The sequence below is a fragment of the Geotrypetes seraphini genome, chromosome 4 (assembly GCF_902459505.1).
Source record: "Geotrypetes seraphini chromosome 4, aGeoSer1.1, whole genome shotgun sequence".
Classification (NCBI taxonomy): Eukaryota; Metazoa; Chordata; class Amphibia; order Gymnophiona; family Dermophiidae; genus Geotrypetes; species Geotrypetes seraphini.
This window is the reverse complement of record NC_047087.1, coordinates 191,083,220-191,104,022: the sequence shown is the minus strand read 5'-3', so window position 1 is coordinate 191,104,022 and position 20,803 is coordinate 191,083,220. Positions and strand designations below refer to the sequence as shown.

The 20,803-nt window shown below is 47.4% G+C and overlaps 1 protein-coding gene across 1 annotated transcript in view; it reads right to left on the bottom strand.

The window, feature by feature from the left end:
- The window catches only part of TM9SF3 (transmembrane 9 superfamily member 3), a 113,582-nt gene that overhangs the window by 51,611 nt on the left and 41,168 nt on the right, over positions 1-20,803 (bottom strand). The window contains exons 4-7 of the mRNA XM_033942269.1: positions 19,607-19,767; positions 11,657-11,734; positions 9,983-10,114; positions 9,480-9,646 (exon numbers count right to left, since the gene is read on the bottom strand). Coding sequence (XP_033798160.1) covers positions 9,480-9,646; positions 9,983-10,114; positions 11,657-11,734; positions 19,607-19,767 — 538 coding nt within the window. The remainder of the gene's footprint in view (positions 1-9,479; positions 9,647-9,982; positions 10,115-11,656; positions 11,735-19,606; positions 19,768-20,803) is intronic.

Here is a 20,803-nt window from a genome sequence, read left to right as displayed (position 1 = left end):
TCTGTACCGGGGCTCCGTCGGTGCCGTCACCCATCAGTCAAGAATATGCTGCCTGCTTGTCCTGGGATAATTACAGTATATGAGTGTTCTCCCCAGAAATTTTTTCCAGCCGGGTGGCATGAAAAAGTAGCCGGGTGGGGCGGGACGGGGAAATTTGGTGGTGGGGAAAATTAAGGGCTCCTTTTACTAAGCTGCAATAGCGTTTTTAGCGCATGCAGAATTGCCGCGCTACACGGCTAGAACTTACGCCAGCTCAATGCTGGCATTAGCGTCTAGCACGTGCGGCAATTCTGCGCGAGCTAAGCGCATGGTAAAACCGCTATCACAGCTTAGTAAAAGGAGCCCTAAATGTGTACTATTTGTATTAGTTAATTATTTAGTTATTTTCCAATGCTCAATATGGCAGCCTTTCTTAAGGTTTGACATTTGTTCCATAATTTTTTATTAAGTTTAAGAAGTATCCAATTCTAGAAGTGAATAATTAGATATTTGCCCTCTTTCAAATGGTATAGAGCAGCGTCTCTCAAACTTTTTTAACTCCGGCACACTAAAAGGAGCAAATTTTTTTTGTGGCACACTAAATGCAGCAAATAGTTTTCATGGCTGGAAAAAATTTCTGAGGAGAACACTGTTGCCTTTAGTTTTCAAGGTCTAATCACGTCAAAGACTGATGCTTATCTGGGCAATTGTATAATAAAAAGAATGGATAAGATAACACGAGAAGTGAAATTGTCATGAATCAGAGGGATACATACCCTGTAGGTCCTAAAAGCAGGCTTGTGGATTAGATATAAACTATGAAGGCAGTGGTGTACCTAGCATATGTGACACCCGAGGCTCATCATTTTTTTACACCCCCCCACATCTGTATGAAAAACATGATTTTCAGTAACAATCCACACATCACACAAGAGTGTACCTAGGAAAAGGCAGCATCTTACATACTGCAGTGAGCAATACAACATCAATACACCCATTGTAAAACTAAACAAGCCAGTCTAGTACAGATCAATCCTACACAGTCAATCCTAACTGAAAACCATGTCTTTCGAACACACAGAACACGGAAAACACCTTCGCCTAGTATGGAATATGTAATCACAAACTAACCCCTCTCCCTTTTACAAAACTATAATGTGGTTTTTAGCCATGGTGGTAACAGCTCAGACTCTCATAGAATTCTGAGCAATTACCACCATTACCGGTGCTAATAAAACGCTCTACAGTTTTGTAAAAGGGGGGATAAAATAGAAAAACGTAGACAAAGGTTACCGTATTTTCTCGCATATAAAGCGCGCGTTATATGTGGTTTTTACATACCGCGCATACCTTTGCGCGTTATACGCGTGAGCGCGTTGTACAAATTTTTTTTACATAGTTCCCCCCACCCCCTGACGTCCGATTCACCCCCACGCAGGACCGCTCGTACCCCCACCCCGAAGGACCGCTCGCACCCCCACCCCGAAGGACCGCTCGCAAGCACTCCCACCCGCACCCGCACCCCCAGCCTGAAGGACCGCTCCCACCCCCACAGCCTCCCGACCCCCCCCCATCATGTAGAAACTCCTACCGGTGTCCTGCTGCTTCCTCTTGGCGGTCCTGGCCCTTCTGTGAGCCCTGTGCCTGCTGCTTCTTCCAGCGGTCCCGTCCTTTCTCCGACGTCAAGCCCTCTTGCCCCGCCGACTCCCCGACACGATCGGGGCAAGAGGGAGCTCAAGCCCTTTTGCCCCAGCCAACCGCGGCACCCCCGACACGATCGGGGCAAGAGGGAGCTCAAGCCCTCTTGCCCCAGCAAACCGCGGCACCCCCGACACGATCGGGGCAAGAGGGAGCTCAAGCCCTCTTGCCCCCCCAACTCCCCAACAATATCGGGCCAGGAGTGAGCCCAAGTCCTCCTGGCCCTGGCGACCTCCCCCCGCTAGTTATTCAGGCCAGGAGGGAGCCCAAACCCTCCTGGCCACGGCGACCCCCTACCCCAACCCCGCACTACATTACAGGCAGAAGGGATCCCAGGCCCTCCTGCCCTCGACGCATACACCCTCCCCCCAACGACCGCCCCCCCCAAGAACCTCCGACCGCCCCCCCTCAGCCGACCCGCGACCCCCCTGGCCGACCCCCACGACACCCACACCCCCCTTCTCCGTATCTTTGTGTAGTTGGCCGGACAGACGGGAGCCAAACCCGCCTGTTCAGCAGGCAGCCAACGACGGAATGAGGCCGGATTGGCCCATCCGTCCCAAAGCTCCGCCTACTGGTGGGGCCTAAGGCGCCTGGGCCAATCAGAATAGGCCCGGGAGCCTTAGGTCCCTCCTGGGGGCGGGGCCTGAGGTACATGGGCCCAACCCGACCATGTGCCCAAGCTCCCGCCCCCAGGAGGGACCTAAGGCTCCCGGGCTTATTCTGATTGGCCCAGGCGCCTTAGGCCCCACCAGTAGGCGGAGCTTTGGGACGGATGGGCCAATCCGGCCTCATTTCGTCGGCTGCCTGCCGGACAGGCGGGTTTGGCTCCCGTCTGTCCGGCCAACTACACAAAGGTAGGGGGATGGGGGTGTCGTGGGGGTCGGCCAGGGGGGTTGCGGGTCGGCTGGGGGGGCGGTCGGAGTTTCTTGGGGTGGGGGCGGTCGTTGGGGGAGGGGGGGTTTGCGTCGAGGACAGGAGGCCCTGGGATCCCTCCTGCCCGTAATGTAGTGCGGGGTTGGGGTAGGGGGTCGCCGTGGCCAGGAGGGTTTGGGCTCCCTCCTGGCCCGAACAACTAGCGGGGGGGGGGGTCGCCAGGGCCAGAAGGACTTGGGCTCCCTCCCTTCCCGAAATTGTTGGGGAGTTGGGGAGTCGGCGGGGCAAGAGGGCTTGGGCTCCCTTTTGCCCCGATCGTGTCGGGGAGTCGGGGGGGCTAGAGGGCTTGAGCTCCCTCTTGCCCCGATCGTGTCGGGGGTGCCGCAGTTGGCTGGGGCAAGAGGGCTTGAGCTCCCTCTTGCCCCGATCGTGTCGGGGAGTTGGCGTGCAAGAGGGCTTGACGTCAGAGAAAGGGCGGGACCGCCAAGAGGAAGCAGCAGGACACCGGTAGGAGCTTCTACATGATGGGGGGGGGGGTCGGGAGGCTGTGGGGGTGCGGGTGCGTACGAGCGGTCCTTCGGGGTGGGAGTGCGAGCGGTCCTGCGGGGGGGGGGGTGAATCGGACGTCGGGGGGGGGGGCATCATGCTTTCAGGGTGGGGACAGGACTTCAAGGGGGAGAGGTGAGTCGGGGCGGGCAAATGAGAGTCGGGGTGGCCAGAGGAGAGTTGGGGCGGGCGACGGGAGAGTCGGGCAGCATGCGCGGTATACGGGTGTGCGCGGTATACAAAAATTTCTGTACATAAATGTGTGTTTTCCGCGCGCTATACCCGTGTGCGTTTTTTACACGGGTGCGCGTTATCTACGTGAAAATACGGTAAATTGAACCACCAAGAAGCTGGACTCTGTATACAATGCAACACCACAGAAACAGCGATGCATCTCCCCTAAAGCAAAAAAATAAATAGAATTTTTTTCTACATTGTCTTCTCTGGTTTCTGCTTTCCTCATAGTCTTGTCACTCTCTTCCTTTCATCTACTGTCTACCCTCTCTCTGCCCCTTCTATATGGCATCTTCTCTCCTTGTATTCCCCTTCAATCTCTCCCTTCACCCCTATTATTATGGCATCCATCTTTTCCCCTTCCCTCCTCCAATGGTCTGGCATCTCTCTCCTGTTCTTCCCTTCCCTCTCCCACATGCCCATGGTCTGGTATTTCACTCTCTCCTCTCCCTTCCCCCCACTTCCATCAGCATCTGCCCCCTTTCTCTCTCTCCAACCCAATTCCATACAGTATCCTTCCCCCTTATGTCTCTCTCTCCTTTCCCTGCACACCAATTCCATCAGCATCTGCCCCCTTTCACTCCCTCCACCACCATTCCATACCACCCAAACCCCCCTTTTTCTCTCTCTACCACCCTTCTATGCTCCTCTCTCCCTCCAAACCAGCAAGGTCCCATGATGACTGCTTCTGTTGCCTCTGCCTCTGGAAGATATAAGTGATGTTGGAGGGGGTGGGCCGGCAGACGCAGGGAGTTGTGGCAAGGTTCCGCAATGACTGCAGCTGCCAGTCCATCCCTTCCGATGCCACTTACGTCTTCCGGAGGCAGAGGCGGCAAATGCAGTCATCGCAGGAACTTCCTGCACTTCAGTGTGGCTGCCGACTCTGCTTCAGAATAAGTACGGCAGCCGCACTGAGGTGCAGGTGCCATTTAGAGCAGCTTGGAAGGTTCTGGATCCAGCCGGCTGTGTACCCCCCTAAGGCTGGCACCCGGGGCAGTCTGCCACTGTATGAGGGGACAAAAAATAATAAAAAGAATGGATAACTTGACCGATTTAGACATGTCATACTATAACCACAAAAATATGTCATAAAATGTAATTCTAAACTCCAGACTCCAGACGAAAAGCAGACTATAGAAAGGAAACCAGAAAAGACAGGGTAGATGAAAAGTGAAACCTTGGAAAGATCTAAATTATTGTTCAAATGAGCTTCTATTAAAACCAAAGAATAAAACCACAGCACTCGGGAAAATAAAAAAGGGAGAGTAAAATGGACTTAACAAAAAGGTCTCTGCAGTGATGAGATAAACTCATACGCAGAATAAATGTGAACACGCGACAGTGGGGCTATGATATTTGATCTGTTGAAAGAGGCGCCAAAAAAGTGTCGGCAGTGGATTGAATGCACACTGATAGGGGAGGGGCATCGGGCTGTTAAAAAAGGTTGCTTTAATAAATAAATGAAAATACTGGTGAAAAACTAAATAAAAAACCAAAACCATGATAAAATGCCGAATCTGACTGCAAGTGGTAGTGAAAGTAGCATAAGGCACCCGTAGTACTGTTAGTGCCAGAGCTGCTTAGAATAAAGAACCGTGCTGTACATGAGGAGAAAAAAAGAAAGAATGAGGTGATAAGATGTAAAGTGCTGGCCCCTCACTGCACCACTTGATAAAACTAAGGAGCGATGTTCTAGAGCAGGGGTGCCCACACTTTTTGGGCTTGCGAGCTACTTTTAAAATGACCAAGTCAAAATGATCTACCAACAATAAAATTTAAAAAAAACACAAAGCACACTACGCATAGAAAATGTTAATTATCATTCCTATTCCGGGGTTTTTCAAAGAGGTCAAAGCAGATGACTCTATGCACTGTCACCTCAGTAACAACCATATAAAAATAGACAAATATACCCCCTCCCTTTTTACTAAACCACGATTGCAGTTTTTAGCGCAGGGAGCTGCGCTGAATGCCCAGCGCTGCTCTCGACGCTCATAGTCTCCCTGCGCTAAAAATCTCTATTGCGGTTTAGTAAAAGGGGACCTTAGTGTAAAATATAGACAGCAGATATAAATTCAGACACATTTTGATCACTAAATTTAAAATAAAATCATTTTTCCTATCTTGTCTGGTGATTTCATGAGTTTCTGGTTGCACTTTCTTCTTCTGACTGTGCATCCAATCTTTCTTCCCTTCTTTTAGCCTGTATGCTTCCTCTCCTCCAGACCTCATTCCCTCCCCCAACTTTTCCTTCCTCTCTCCCTGACCTTTCTTTCTCTCTGCCTCCCTTTCTTTTTTTCCTGTTTCTCTTCTTTCCTTCTGTCTCCCTGCCTGCCTTTTTTCTTTCTTTCTCCCTGCCCTCCCCCAAGCCACTGCCACTGCCATCGGGGACCAGGCCCCAAACCGCCACCAATAACAGGCCCGAAAGCCGACGTCGCCCCCAAACTCTCCCTGCTTCGGACTACCAGCATTCCTCTCCCCGACGTCAATTCTGCCGTCAGGGAGAGGAAGGCTGATCGGCCCAAGATCGCGATCGACCTATTGGGGGAAATGCTGCTGGGTCCTGCCTTCGTGAAAACAGAAAGTAGGCAGGACCCGGCAACAAGAAGAGCAAATGCTTCACTAACCTGTCTCCCACCTTAGCCTGTAGCGAACGCTTGCTTCAAGGCTCTCAACATGTGCGTGCCGGCCTCCCTTCTCCCCCCCCCCCGGACATAACTTCCGGTTTCGGAGGGAAGAGAAGGGAAGCCGGCACGCACACTTTAGAGCCCCGGAGCATAAGTTCGCTACGGGCTGAAATCTCCAAGGCGGGGTTTTTTTTATGTTCAGCAGCAGCGGCAGCAACAGCAGATGATAGCCGGGCGGTCGTCTAAATTAGCTGGGCGGATCGCCCAGCTAAAAGGCCCTAGGGAGAACACTGGTATATGCCCAAAAGATATCCATTTAAGTTTCTATATGGCCAAAGTTATGCAATCTCTCAACTGGAACAACATATGTTGAATTCCAAGCAGGGACTCTAGATCATTTATTATATTTTTGTCCCTGTATTATGGCCTTTTGGAAATCAATTTGGTCTCAAATTAATTGCTTATTAGAAAACCATGTAGCTCTATCATATGATACAATTCTATTTGGAACGTCCATGAGAATAAAAAGTCAAATTTCATCAAGCAATAACAAAGTTTTATTAATAATGACAGGAGTTGCCATTCAGCATATCACCAGAAACTGGAAAAATTACACCAGACTTAATTTCACTTTCTGGTGGAATTCATTGTGCCATATATACAAAATGGAAAAAACAATTGCTATACAAAAAGGGAATTATAATAATTTTAAAAAAATTTAGGGGCCATTGATAACATATTGTAATGATTAGACACCTTTTTACACTAAAAGTATAATTATAACATTGGGAAAGGGGGATATATAGTTATATTATTGGTTTTAATCAACATTTTTGAATATAACATGTATGATATGCTTGATTTACAATATTTGTGGAAAGGGAGGGTGGGGGAGGGGTTTAATTTATGTATTTAAGAAGATAATAGAAAATAATTTCGAGTGATCTGTATGATTCAATTGATGTATTATTGTACACTTGATGTAAGATAGAAAAATGAATAAAGAATTGGACAAAAAAAAAAAAAAAGAATTCCAAACACAGGCCTAAGAGCAGCAAAATTCAACCATTCTCTAACTTATGCATTCAAGTCTGAAGCAGCAGGAAATAAAACTTTGCATGGATAAGTTATACATTTAAGGTTATGCTGGTATTTTCAGTTTTCAAGCTTCAACACACAAACTAATTGAAAACCCATATAAGGTTATATAGATCAGTGGTTCCCAACCCTATCCTGGAGGACCACCAGGCCAATCAGGCAAGTCCTAATGAATATGCATGAGAGAGATTTACATATAATGGAAATTACAGGCATGCAAATCTGCTCCATGCAAATTCATTAGGGCTATCCTGAAAACCCAATTCGCCTGGTGGTCCTCCAGGACAGGGTTGGGAACCACTGATATAGATAACATGCCCATATAACTATGCATGTTAGCCTTCCCACAGAATATTGACCTTGCTGTACCTAAATAGATCACCAAAATATGTTATACTTCTGAAATTGGACAAAGGGCTAGATTCACTAACCTCCGATTCATGTCCGTTTGCATGCAGGCCGCCAAATACACTAAAGGCCTGCATGCAAATGGAGACGATCGTTGGCATGCCCCCAGCCAACTGCACGGATCACTAAAGCAGTGACAGGAGAAACAGCCTCCTGTCACTGATGTCAGGGCTTCTGCTGGCTTTTTTAATTCTATTTTTTAATCGGGCAGATATTTTGCATGTTTTACACATGCAAAATATGTGCCTGATTAAAAAAAAAAAAAAAAATTTAACCTCTTCCCCCTCCCATCAAGTGCCCTAAACACCCCTCCCTCCCTGAACCCTCCAAAAATTTGCCCTGCAGCCGCCGCCGCTTAAAATTATGGCAGGAGGGTTCCCACTCCCTCCTGCCATCGGTCCCATCTACCCACCCAAAAACTAACTGCAGGAGGGATGCAAACTCCCTCCTGCTACCCTCCCCTGGACGCCCCCTCCCCGTACTTTTAATGAAGCAGGAAGGGTGCTCAATCCCTCTTGCTCCAATGCCTCCCGCGACGACTCTGAGGCTGTACGCCCGGATTGGCTCAGGTGCCTCGGGCTCCTCCCTTGGGAGAAGCCTGAGGCGCCTCAGCCAATCAGGGACTTCCTTAGGTACTCCAATCAGGGACTTCCTTAGGTACCCACTAAGGAAGTCCCTGATTGGCTGAGGCGCCTCAGGCCCCTCCCAAAGTTGAAGCCCGAGGTGCCTGAGCCAATCAGGGCCTTAGGCCCCGCCCCATGCATCACATGATGCACCAGACTCGTCATGGGAGGCATTAGAGCAGGAGAGATTGAGCACCCCTCCCAATCCATTAAAAGGTAAGGGGAGGGGGGTGGCAGGAGGGAGTTAGCATCCCTCCTGCAGTTTGTTTTTGAAGGGGCATCTATGCGGGGGGCGGTAACAGCACAGGGGGGCATCGACGTGGGAGAGGCTTCAGCGCCGGGGGGGTTAAAACCATGGGCTGGCAATGCATTTTACAGAATATATAAAAAAGAAAGAATGAGCCCATGGTTTTAAAGGGTAGGAGAATCGGTAAAAAATGAAGCGACTGGTCCTCAGCAGTCGCTTCACTTCGGATCGGCAAACCCAATCAGTCTTGTTTCTTCTGTTTAGTGAATCGCATCCCTGCCTACTCTGCATGTGTTTCTCCTCATTTGCATGAATGAATTGGAAGCGGATCGCAGGAGAGGTTAGTGAATTGGGCCGGAGGGAAATCGGGTCGCAAACCGATCGGTACATGATCGGTTTGCTTAGTGAATCTAGCCCAGTCATTTCAGGAATGTGACACAGTCTGCAAAGTTCTGATACAACTAAGAAAAATAAATGAAGTAAACTGTACATTTAGCAACTTCATATTTCTAGCCCAAGCTCAAATGGGTTTCTAGCTAACAAAACATTAAGACAATAAAACTGTCTATTTTGGAAAGTCTAATCTAATCTTCTATTTGTGTGTCGCACATACCTATTCAGGCTCTAGGCGACATTCAGAGAGAGGTTGAAAGGGGATCAGGAGGAGGGAATAAAAGGGGGCTGTGAAAGGGGGGAGGGGGCGAGAAATCATTGTTGTCTAGGAGCTTCATCTAGAGAAAGAGGTGGAAAGATTCATTTCTGAGAAGTCAAGTAGGTTCAGCTGTCAAAGAGGAAGGTTTCAGTTTTTTCCAGAATATTGTATGTTTAGTTTCTTTTCTGATCATTTCTGGCAGGTTATTCCAGGTTTTTACTCCTATGAATGCAAGCATGGAGTGGAACAAGCGTCTGTAATGGAGATTTTTTGTGGCAGGTAGATTTAACTGTATTCTTTTTATGAGTCTCCTAGAGGTAGACCAGACTATTGAGAATAGTTGGGTGAGAGGAAAGTGTCTTTTGATTTACTTTTAGAAAGCATAACTTAATAGGATTATTCTGATACAGGAAACAAAAAAGAGACTGGATAGATTAACAAATTTGGAATGGCGCTATAAAGGAAGGAGACATGCATGCATCTGCACTTACTCGGTGTATAAATCCTCAATCATTGCAACAACGATGACTATAAGGGAGACTGAAAAAATCTGGCACCCAGAGCCAATAAGTGAGGAGAACATCAAAGGATGGCTGGAAGGTCTGAAGACATCTCCATGCACTTGTTTCCACCCATACTCATCACCAAGATCACGATCCTGCAAGGCACAAAGAAAGCCAATTACACCAGAATTCTGTTCTCCTTCACTATTTACTGTTCCTTTGGCAGCTTGAACATGCAATAGATGTTTACACTGTCTCATTAGTAGTTGTGAGCAAATTTTTACATCTACTTGGTGACAAGGAAATACTACAATATAACTTCAGTTGAATCTACCCAATTGTCTCAGTTACTTCAAGAGCTACTAAACAGACTGAGAAGCAAATATGACTCATTAAATTTGCATGATGACATTTATAGACAGAGGTACATATAAAATATCTTAACCTCCAATAGATTTTTAAGAAAATCTTTTAGTACAACACCAGCTCACCATATCATCCATCTCCTCCTCTTTGCTGTATCGTGCATAGTCTTTCCGCAAAGTTCTCATCAGAATCATTGACACCAACCCCACAAGGAATATCACCATCATAAAGGAATTGAAAATAGAAAACCAATGTATCTATGACAAAATATAAAGTAACAGAAAATGGTTGGCCAAATTGCATGTTTTAAAATGCTAGCAAATGTTGCATTGTAATGTTATGTTACTTTGAGTAAACCATTTTTGGATTGCACTAAAAACTATGCTTTACTGTGTGTGTTTGGAAGAAGTGGTATCACAATGCTATGTAAAAATAAATTACACACAATTAAGAAAAGCATTTTGGTATGAAAAGGTGACCTATGTTATAAAATAATTTGTAAACAACCATGATGGCAGGGTTTACTAGCCCTTTTAACTATCCATCTGAAAACGGCTTGCAAGTTTAAGCAAGAATCAGAGCAGTTCACAATGACAAACATATTTTCATGAGCTCTAAGTACCATATTTTTTGGACCATAAGACGCACCACCTGTAGAGGAGGAAAAACCAAGAAAAAAAAATTGGTTCAGAATTTTTTTCCTCCTCTACATGTAGGTGCCTCTGGTGCTGCGAAGCCCAAAGCCGCCCGCAGCCACCAGAAGCCTGAAGCCGCCTGCAGCCCCCACCCAGTACTTTTTTAGTGGCAGTAGTCCAGTGCGGTCTCCTGGACAGCTGCCTGTGTCTTTAGAAGAGTGACGCACAACGCAAGAGCGTGAACTTTGCACTTCCTCCCTGGTCCTGCGTCGCTCTGTGATTGGCTGCAGTCAGTAACTTACTACACCAATCACATAGCGGTGCAACCAGGCAGGAAGCGCAAAGGTCACACTGCTGCGTTGTGCGTCGCTCTTCTAAGACACAGGCAGCCGTCCAGGAGACCATGCTGGACCACCGCCTCTTAAAAAGGTACCGGGGGGGGGGAGGGCCCAGTGTATTCAGACCATAAGACCCACCCCCTTTTTGGGGGTGGAAAAAGTGCATCTTTTGATCCAAAAAATACAGTAATCAACTAGTCAGAGCTCAACAAGTGTCAGAAGCAGCTCACTAAGAAAAGGAACTGGTTGGTTTATTAGAGTTCAGGAACCTAAATGAAAGGATCCGATCAATCCCAGGCACTCTTAACATATGCCCTGTGAGGTGCTAAGATCAAACACACTAACAAAGATTGACTACTGCTTAGACAGCTAAATCAGGGAGGAGTGCAAATGAATATTTCCTAATATATGATTGTTTATTGAAACCTTTAAAATCAATGTAGAGTTCAGAACATGAACTCGCAGACTTTGAGCATGCGCTAATGCTCAAGGCCCAGCAGAAGAGGAGGCCGATCTTCGGGCCCAATTGTGGTGGTGGGGTGCCGGATCGCGGGGAGGGGGAAGGTGCCGGATCGCGGGGGGCACTCGTAAATCCGGCACCGAGGCGCTGATTTTGCAAATGTTTTGCTTGTCTTACAAAACACTCACAAACTGGTGCACTCGTAAACTGAGGTACCACTATATTTTCAATTTAGCTCCCTCTTTATCTAAATGTTATTACTATCTATCCTCAACATATCCCTTACATTTAATCAAGAGTAAGGTAATCTCAGATAAATAGCCTGAATCATGTATTACCAAATAAATTATTTTACAAGATACATACTCTATGTTGGAAGAAGGATGGGTCCAAGTATTTGTCAAACCGATCTTCAAATTTCACATCGGACTTCTTCCATTTCACCTAAATAAACCAATATTTGAACTGTTAGGGAATCGTATGGCAAGGCTAAGGCAAGTAAGAGATTGCACAGGTTTACTGTGTTCTCTCTTAGAACAAAGAAAAAAGGAGGAAAAACTGATTCACCTCCACCCCTCCAGGGACAGGAAAAAGAAAAAGGATTTTTAGTTTCACAGTAAAATCTTTGAGAGCCTGATCCATATCTGTGCAGGAGTTCAAACAGAAAAAGATAGTAGGTCATGAGGGCACCACCATACATCTCAGGAAGACCTTTTTTTTTTTTACACACGCAAGTTAATCTTGTCCTGCTTGTCAATGTAGAGAAAGAGGCTTTTAGGAACTGTTGAGACATTTATTTCACTCAAAATGTTATTACCCACAAACTATTTAGCTGAAGCAATTCTTTTCAGTATTAATGATTTAGCTTTTAGGGATCACAAGCATAGGGAGAGAATAGTGATACTAAAATATGTTATGACAGCCTAACTGGTGTTTAGGTGCATTCACTGAGTGTCTGAATATATTTGGCAAAGTGGATTCAGAAGTTTGTTCCGTCTTTCATAACTGCTGGATAGAGAAGTCCATATCTTGCTCCTAGTGCCCTTAATTGAGGTCTTAAATCCAGTAGTTGTTTTCTTTTAAGGGCAGTTTCTCTGGCAAAATCCGGAACAATATGTATGCGTGCATCCTGACATCTTAAATTTTTATTCTCTTTAGCCAGCTGACAGATTTCAACCACGTTAAAGGAGGGAGGGTGGGAGGGGGTAAGGTTTTTATTCTCTTTGTCATAAATTATAAATAATTTATCATAATAGATGTTATTCTTATGTGACAATAACAAAATGAAGGGAGGGAAGAGGATTCATAATTAAATAATAATTGATAAAATCATTACAGTTTATATGATATGTAAAATCATAATAAGGATACTATAAGATATGTTTTATATAAAGTACATTATAGATATATCAAGTGTATTGTTAAAATAATTGTATGAAAATTTATGACACTTGTTGTTATATGAAAAAATCAATAAAAAACTTAAAACAAAGAAGTTTGTTCCATCTAGGGGCCTTTGAGTTTCCCTTCACTAATCAGTGCATTCATCCTCTACTAGGCATCATGGGTTAATATGTTGCCTCTGCATATTACCTCTTATGCACTCCAGATATGGCTCTTTATAACAATACTAGTCTTTAAGCCCGTTACATTAACGGGTGCTAGAATAGATGTGTGTGTCTGTCTTTCTTTCTTTCTCTCCCCTTGGCCGCTGTCTGTCTGTCTATGTTTATTTGTTTTTCTCTCCTTGGACACTGGCTGTCTCTCCTGAATGTCTTCCTTTCTGTCTGTCTCACTGGCCCCCTGTGTGTCATTCTTTGTGTTTGTGTCCTTGTGTCAATCCCCCGCCCCCCCCCAGAGCAAAGCTGTCTGCCCCCAGCATACCCCTTTCCCTCTCCCTGACCCCCTTGTGTCTTCCCCCTCCCCCCCCGAGCAAAGCTGTCTACCCCCCAGCACACCTCTGCAACAAAAGCATCCCCCTGTACCTGCAGCACTGGCATGATACCCTTCAGCCAATCGTGAGTGCTCAAAGCGCAACAGGGATCGGGGCCTGCAGCTTCTTCGGCGTCGGTGAGGAAAGAGAGGTTGGCCCAACTCTCCACAGGGGCTTTGGGGACAGTCTTGTGCGGCTCGAAGCCCTCCTCCCAGCAGCACCCCATACTGCCTTCCTCCCGCCGCCCAGAATAGATGTCTGTATGTCTGGGGGGTTTTTATTTGTCTCTCTCTCCTTGGACGCTGTCTGTCTGTCATTCTTTGTGTCTGTGTCTCTCCCTGGTCCCCTGTCTGTCCGTCTTTCTTTCTGTCTGTCTCCCTGGCCCCCCTGCTTGCCAAAGCAGCCCCCTTTCCCTCTCCCTCTGTTCTGCAATGCCTACCTGCTCCGTGGCCCCCTTCTGTTCCTCCCCCACCTGATTGCTGTCTGCCCCCAGCACACCCCTCCCCCCAAAGCAGCCCCCTTTCCCTCTCCCCCTGTTCTGCAATGCCTACCTGCTCCATGGCCCCTTTCTGTTCCCCCCTCCATGATTGCTATCTGCACTCAGCACAACTCTCCCACCAAAACAGCCCCCTTTCCTGCCTGCTCCATGGCCCTTCTTTTTCCTCTTCCCCTCCGTCCAGTCACCGCTGCCATTCCTATTTAAAACGGCCTGCTGAGATTCGCGGCCGGCTGTAGCGAACCTCGCAGGCCGCTGTTCACCTCAGTAGCATGTTCCCTCTGACGCGATCACGTCAGAGGGAACGTGCTACCATGTGGAGAGTGGCCTGCGAGGTTCGCTACAGCCGGCCGCGAACCTCAGCAGGCCGTTTTAAATAGGAATGGCAGCGGTGACTGGAGGGAGGGAAAGAACAGGAGCGGTAGCGGTTGTTGCGGGAGGGGGTGAGTCGGTGACGTGCAGGCCGCTGTGAACAGAAGCGGTAGTGGCGGCAGGACCATGAGCTCTCCTCCCGCCATCCGCTGCCAGAGCCGCTCCTGTTGCCCGATGCAGCTAACTTGCGCATACGCCTCAAGCCGCAGTCAAGGCTGGGGACTCGCGCATGCGCACTCCTGCGGCCACAGACCTACAGCACACGGAACACGCAAATAGGACTGCGCATGCGCGGCTAGCTCTTTATTATATTAGATAAGTGTTGAGGCAAGCATTAACAGTGAATCTGACATATTAAGATCTTCTCTAACATAACTGGCAAAGGGCAAGGTTCATTAATGTCAAGATATGCACAAAATTAATATGAAAAACCACAAAAAACAGGGAGGAATGGAGGGAGGTATAGTACAAAGATTCAAAAATATCACTCCAAAACAAAAGCACCAATACAAGCCAAGAAAGCTAGCTTATTACTTAAGCGAAAGAAAAGCCTCAGACAAACGGAGAGGTGTACCCACACTCTTCCACCAAAGCATCATAGCCAAAAAAACCTTTCGCACCAGTTTAAAGTTAGCAGGTGGGAGCAAAAAATAGCCGAGAATGATTAATGGTAAAAACCACTGAAGACAAATAGGCCAGGCCGACGATCGTTTCGTGGCCGGTAACCACTGCTTCAGGGCCTTAGCGCCAAATCCAGGCTATCAGTACGCAGATCCTAACTGCTGCTTTCAACCAAAATTAATGTGAGACATTACCCCCAAGAAACCTGACAGTAATGAGTAAATTCTAAGACAGTCTGCTGCCTATGTAGGACTTCAGAAAACTAGGGCCCCAATGCACATATGCTCCAAAACCACAGTAAAAAAATATATGCATGCTATTCGTGCGGTGCAGCTCTGGTAAAAAGGGGAGGAACTGTGTCTGGCGCTTACTCAGATACTAGCACAACTCCATCCCAATTGCTAGCACAGCAACTTCCTCTCCATCCCTCCTGTCAGGCTAAAAAAGTAAACCATTTCTCCTGCTACTGCTGTTTCTCCCTGCCAGCTCCTCTGATCACAGCAGGGGAATCCCCGATCGGCTGAGCTGGCAGGACTCCCCGAAGCTGCCAATCAGCGGCTTTGGCTTCCCCTGCTGGCTCAGCTGCTATCAACTGACCTGGCAGGGGAAGTTCCAAACAGCTGATTGCCAAGGGAAACACCGAAGCCCCCTCTCCCTCCTTCCGAGTCCCATCCAACAAAACTCCCCAGTGGTCTAATGGGACCCTTGACGCCCCCTCCCCCTTCTGCCAAGGCCCCCCAACCTACAAAACTCCCTGGTGGTCTAGTGGAACCTCTGACACCTCCTTCTCCCCAGTAAAGGACATTTTTGGTTTTATTTTAATGGGCTCAGATGTTGTGAATGAAAGATTAGGTTACTTACCTCTGCTAATCTTCTTTTTTGTAAATAGCCTCTAGAATCTACACCAATGGGTAATCAACCTCTTCCAGCCTGGACATCGAAGGGATACTTGAAACCAATTTGCAGCCTCTCCCTCTGTGTACATCTACTGCCACCTAGCCCAGGATATCCAGTGAGTGCCCAAGCCAAGTAGAGCTATAGCACAAAAGAAAAGAGAGAGGGGGGAATGGGGAATTCCCCGCTACATATCAAATCTGCTCATGAACAACAATGGTATAACAATATATTTGAACATTAAACAAATTGCAAACAGCATAAATTTGAATAAAAGAGACAGCCTGAGGTCAGAAAGGGCAACCACCTAGGGACCCCTCTAACCTTATTTAGAAGGATGAAGTATGGGATTCTCAGCGAGGCTGGTGAAAGACAGAAATCCAGCTTACCAGTTACTGGCAGGTGACCTGCGAATCGAACATAATAGAGGAGCGGATGTGTAGATTCCAGAGGCTATTTACAAGAATATTAGCAGAGCTAAGTAACCTAGTCTTTCGTTCTTGTACAATAACCTCTGGAATCTACACCTGTGGGACAAATCAAAGCAGTCCCAGCACATTAGGGAGGGTCTGATGAGCTACCCGCCAGGACTGAAGTCCCAAAAGCTGCATCTTGCTTTGCCGCCACATCAAGTTGGTAGAACTTTGTGAAAGTATGTAGAGAGGCCCAAGTGGCCGCCCTACAAATCTCCTTGGAGACTGGACTGCCAACAGGGCCTGAATGGAACTCCTTGATTTTCCTGGGCTCCGGAAGGAACACCTGGTTCCTGGCTGTGTGGAACCGGACTCCCAGGTACTCCAAGTCCTGCTTCGGTTCGAGATAGCTCTTCTTCATGTTGATCACCCAGCCCAGACATTCCAGCAGGTGCACCACTTGATGAACGGCCCTGCAGCCCTCCTCTAGAGAAGAGGCCCTGATCAGCCAGTCGTCTAGGTACGGATGGACTAAGACACCCTAAGAACGCAGGGGAGCAACCACCACCACCATGATCTTGGTGAAGGCTCTGGGCATAGAGGCAAGACTGAAGGGCAGAGCCGCAAATTGGAAATACTGCCCCATCACATGGAAGTGCAGGAATCTCCTGTGTTCCTGAAAAATTGGCATGTGGAGGTATGCTCCCGTGAGGTCCAACGAGGCCAAGAACTCTCCGGGCGCCACTGCCGCTATGACCGAATGCACCGTTTCAATCCAGAAATGGGGAACTCGCAGGAAAGCATTCACCACCTTCAGATACAGAATAGGTCTCCAATCTTCAGGGCCTTTCTTTGGCACGATGAAGTATATGGAGTATCTCCCCGAGCCCAAATGTATTTTTGGGACCGGCTCTATTACAACCAAATCTAGCCCGCACACGCCGGGCTTTCTCCGGATGTCTTGTGGGGGAAACCAGGAAGAAATCTGAAGGGGGGGGTCGGTAAAAGTCCAGCCGGAGATCCTCTCTGAGAACCCACTGGTCCAAAGTCACACACTGCCACTCTGGTAGGCAGGCCGAAAGCCGCCTCCCCAACCCGAGGGAGAGGCATCAGGCTTGCTTCTTAGGAGGGGCTGGAGGACTTTTGTAGGAGGACTGTGGCCGGGAAGGCCTCCAAAACGAGGTCTGAACTGAGCACCGAAGCACTGGCCAGTTGCTTGGGGTGCGGCATAGCGTACTGATGAGGGCGCCTGAAGGGACAAAAATTTGTACATCCCGAACCCCGTGCCAGGCGAGGCTTCGACCTGGGAAGCACCTTGAGTTTCCAGTCCTGAACACTGGCCATAGGATCATCCAGACCCTGGCCAAACAAGAGCAAACCTTTGAAAGGAAACCTGCTCAGCGTAGCCTTGGAAGAAGAGTCACCACTGGCGAATCCACAACATTCACCTTGCGGACACTGAATAAGCTCCTAGCTTAGCAAAAACCTTCATCATATCATAGAGGGCATCCGCTAGATAAGTCATCCCGGAAACAAGGAAGTCTAGGTCCCGAAGGACAACCTCCTCGGGATCTTGGCGCAGTCTGGTGTAACACGCATGGGCAACAAAGGAGATGGCAGCTGTAGCCCTCACTCCTGTTGCTGCGGAATCGAAAAGATGCTTGAGGACGAAATCCACTCACCTGTCTTGAACATCCTTCAGGACAACCCTTCCAACCGAGGGAAAAGAAGTGCGCTTAGTGACCTGCACCACAGCTGAATAAACTTTCCGCAGAGCCAGACGTTTGGTAAATTACGGAGCCTTGGAATACAAACGTGCCATAGCCCTAGGACATTTAAGGGGATCCTCCGGAGACTCCCAGACCTCTGAGAGAATTCTAACCAAATCCAGATTATCTGGAAAGGAAGTGGAGAGCAGACGCTGATCACTCATGATGGAACATTTTGCCTGTTTCTGCTGGTCTGAATTCAGGTTCAGAGTCTTAGGGACTCAGAAATAAGATCAAGCAAGTGGCTAGTCTTAAATAGCCTGCGCACAGTTGGGTTACCCCAAGATCTTGAGACCCACTGGCAGGGGGATCCTGAAGATCTGCGAGATTAGCCACATAGATGGACGCCTCAGAAGCAATTTGCGACAGCAAAGGGAAAGAAACCGAGGGAGAAGCGATGGCGGGGACCGCCCTTCTGCTCTCTGGCGTCCCTGAAATAGAACACAGAGACCTGTTGGAATCCAGAGGAAGCACAGACCCTGCTGCACTGGATTCTGAGTGGAAGCAGCAGGCGCAGCCTTTCTATTCAGAAAGGCCCGATATAGCACATCTATAAATTCAGCGGGAAAAAAGTTACTGACGGCATGAGCCGCTCCCGTGCCTCAGTTTTAGAGTACTTAGCAGATTTGTGAGACTTTCCCCTGGAACTGCGCTTGCATTTCACGGAAGCGCTTTCCGCACCATCTTTGGATGGTCCGGACGCTTCATTCGTGTCACCGGTCGAATTGGCAGAATGCGGAGCCTCTCCAGAGAAGGTGAGCATGGAATTTGCACATGGTTCACACCCCTTGTGGGCCATGGTACACATGAAGCACGGCTGCAAATCTGTAGCCATCCGCCGCATTTATGACAAGAATCCATGCCATCCTGTCCTGAGGAGGCCATCTGTGAAATTTGGAGTGAAAATGGAGCTCCTAAGGTCAAAAAAATACACTTTTAAAAGTTTTAAAGAAAATCCAAGATGGCCACCATGGGTGCCAATTTTGCCCTACAACAGCCCAGGAAAATCACAGGAAACCCAGAAAAACAGTGATTTAGCAATTTTACAGAGGTAGGGCATGCAGAGAAACCACCTAAACCCCCTTTTTAAGACCCCCCAAAATCGCTAAGCCAGCATGCACACAGACACTTACAGAGGCAGGAGCTGCACAAAACAGAATGGCAGACAAGCACCAGAGCAATACCCACACCAAGAATAGATCAAATAAGGAGAACTTTTAGAAAATAAAAAAAATCACGAGTAGAAAAAATAGACCCTACAGCTCAGGCTGTAGGAATGTAACTGGATATCCTGGGCTAGGTTGCAGAAGATGTACAAAGAGAGAGGGGCTGGAAATTGGTTTCAAGTATCCCTACAGTGTTCAGGCTGGAAGAGGTTGATTACCCACTGGTGTAGATTCCAGAGGTTATTGTACAAGATTATGTTGTGTGCTCACACAACACACGCACAGCAGCTACAACAGCTCCAGAGCTGCTGGAAAATTTCAGCACCGATTATTCAGTGCATCGCTAGGAGAGCTCATTTAAATACTAATGAGCTCCTAGTGAAGCATTTGCATTTGGTTCTTGGTAGCAACTACAAAGATCGGTAGCAGCCACTGAGAACCTTTTTCTGCATCGGGAAGAGAGCTTTCTGTGGCACTAAGACTGCTTTAATAAGTCTTACTGCCATGGAAAGCTTTTGTGCATCAGAACCTAGTGCAATACAGCCATAAAAGGGATAAGGCTACAATGTTATCTTAATTAGACAACAGCTTGAAAGTCAGAAAAATAAAAATCTAGAAAGGAAAATCAAAAGTCACTCCTTCCAGTACTCACAGAATAGGACATCTGGATCTTAGTATTTGGTACCAGTTTGACCTTGCCTTCACTTGTCAGATTCACATCCACAATTCTCTCACCATTGAAGCCAATCTCAAGCTTCTTGTATGTCCAGAGATAGTAATCCTCTCCATTCTCATCAGCTTCTCCCACAATACCTGTTCAGAGAAAATATACACAATGAGGTGAAAAAAAAGCACAGTTACTTACCGTAACAGTTGTTATTCAGGGACAGCAGGCAGATATTCTCAACAGTGGTTGACGTCACCGACGGAGCCCCGCAGCGGACAGCTTCACAAGCAGACTTGCTTGAAGATCTTTGTAGGAGCTTATGAGTGCTGCACTGCGCATGCGCGAGTGCCTTCCCGCCCGAGTGAGGGCGCGTGTCTCCTGTGAGATACCTCAGTTCAGATAGCTAGCTAAGAAGCCAACCAGGGAAGGAGGGTGGGTTGTGAGAATATCTGCCTGCTGTCCCTGGATAACAACTGTTAAGGTAAGTAACTGTGCTTTATCCCAGGAAGGGGAAGGGGAATGGACTTTGAATAGGCCAAGTCTATTATTTATATATTTATATAAAATAATTGAAATAAGTAAATAGTTGGGAAATAGTACTTGGAATCATGAAGAATCCCACCACCTGTATCTATTGATAAGGGTGGATATCTGAATTCCTAAGATGTACTATTGTAAAGAAACTGGACTAAGAAAGAACTTATAAAACATTGATATATTATCCCAGGACAAGCAGCAGCATATTCTCAACAGTGGGTGACCTCCAAGCTAAGCATAGTGGGATGGAGGGAGAGTTGGCAAGTTATGAGAAAAGATTTTGTAAAACAGACTGGCCAAAATGGCCATCCCTTCTGGAGAAAGTATCCAGACAGTAATGAGGTGAATGTATGAACTGAGGATCAAGTGGCAGCCTTGCAGATTTCCTTAATAGGAGTTGATCAGAGGAAAGCTACAGACGCCGCCATTGCTCGAACTCTGTGGCCCGTGACTCAACCCTGCAGAGGGAGACCAGCCTGAGCATAGCAGAAAGAGATGCAAGCAGCCATCCAGTTGGATATGGTTCGCTTCAAGACAGGATGTCCCAACTTATTTGGATCGAAGGAGATGAAAAGTTGTGGGGCTGTTCTGTGAGGTTAAGTGCATTGCAAGTAGAAAGCTAAGGCACGCTTACAGTCCAAAGTA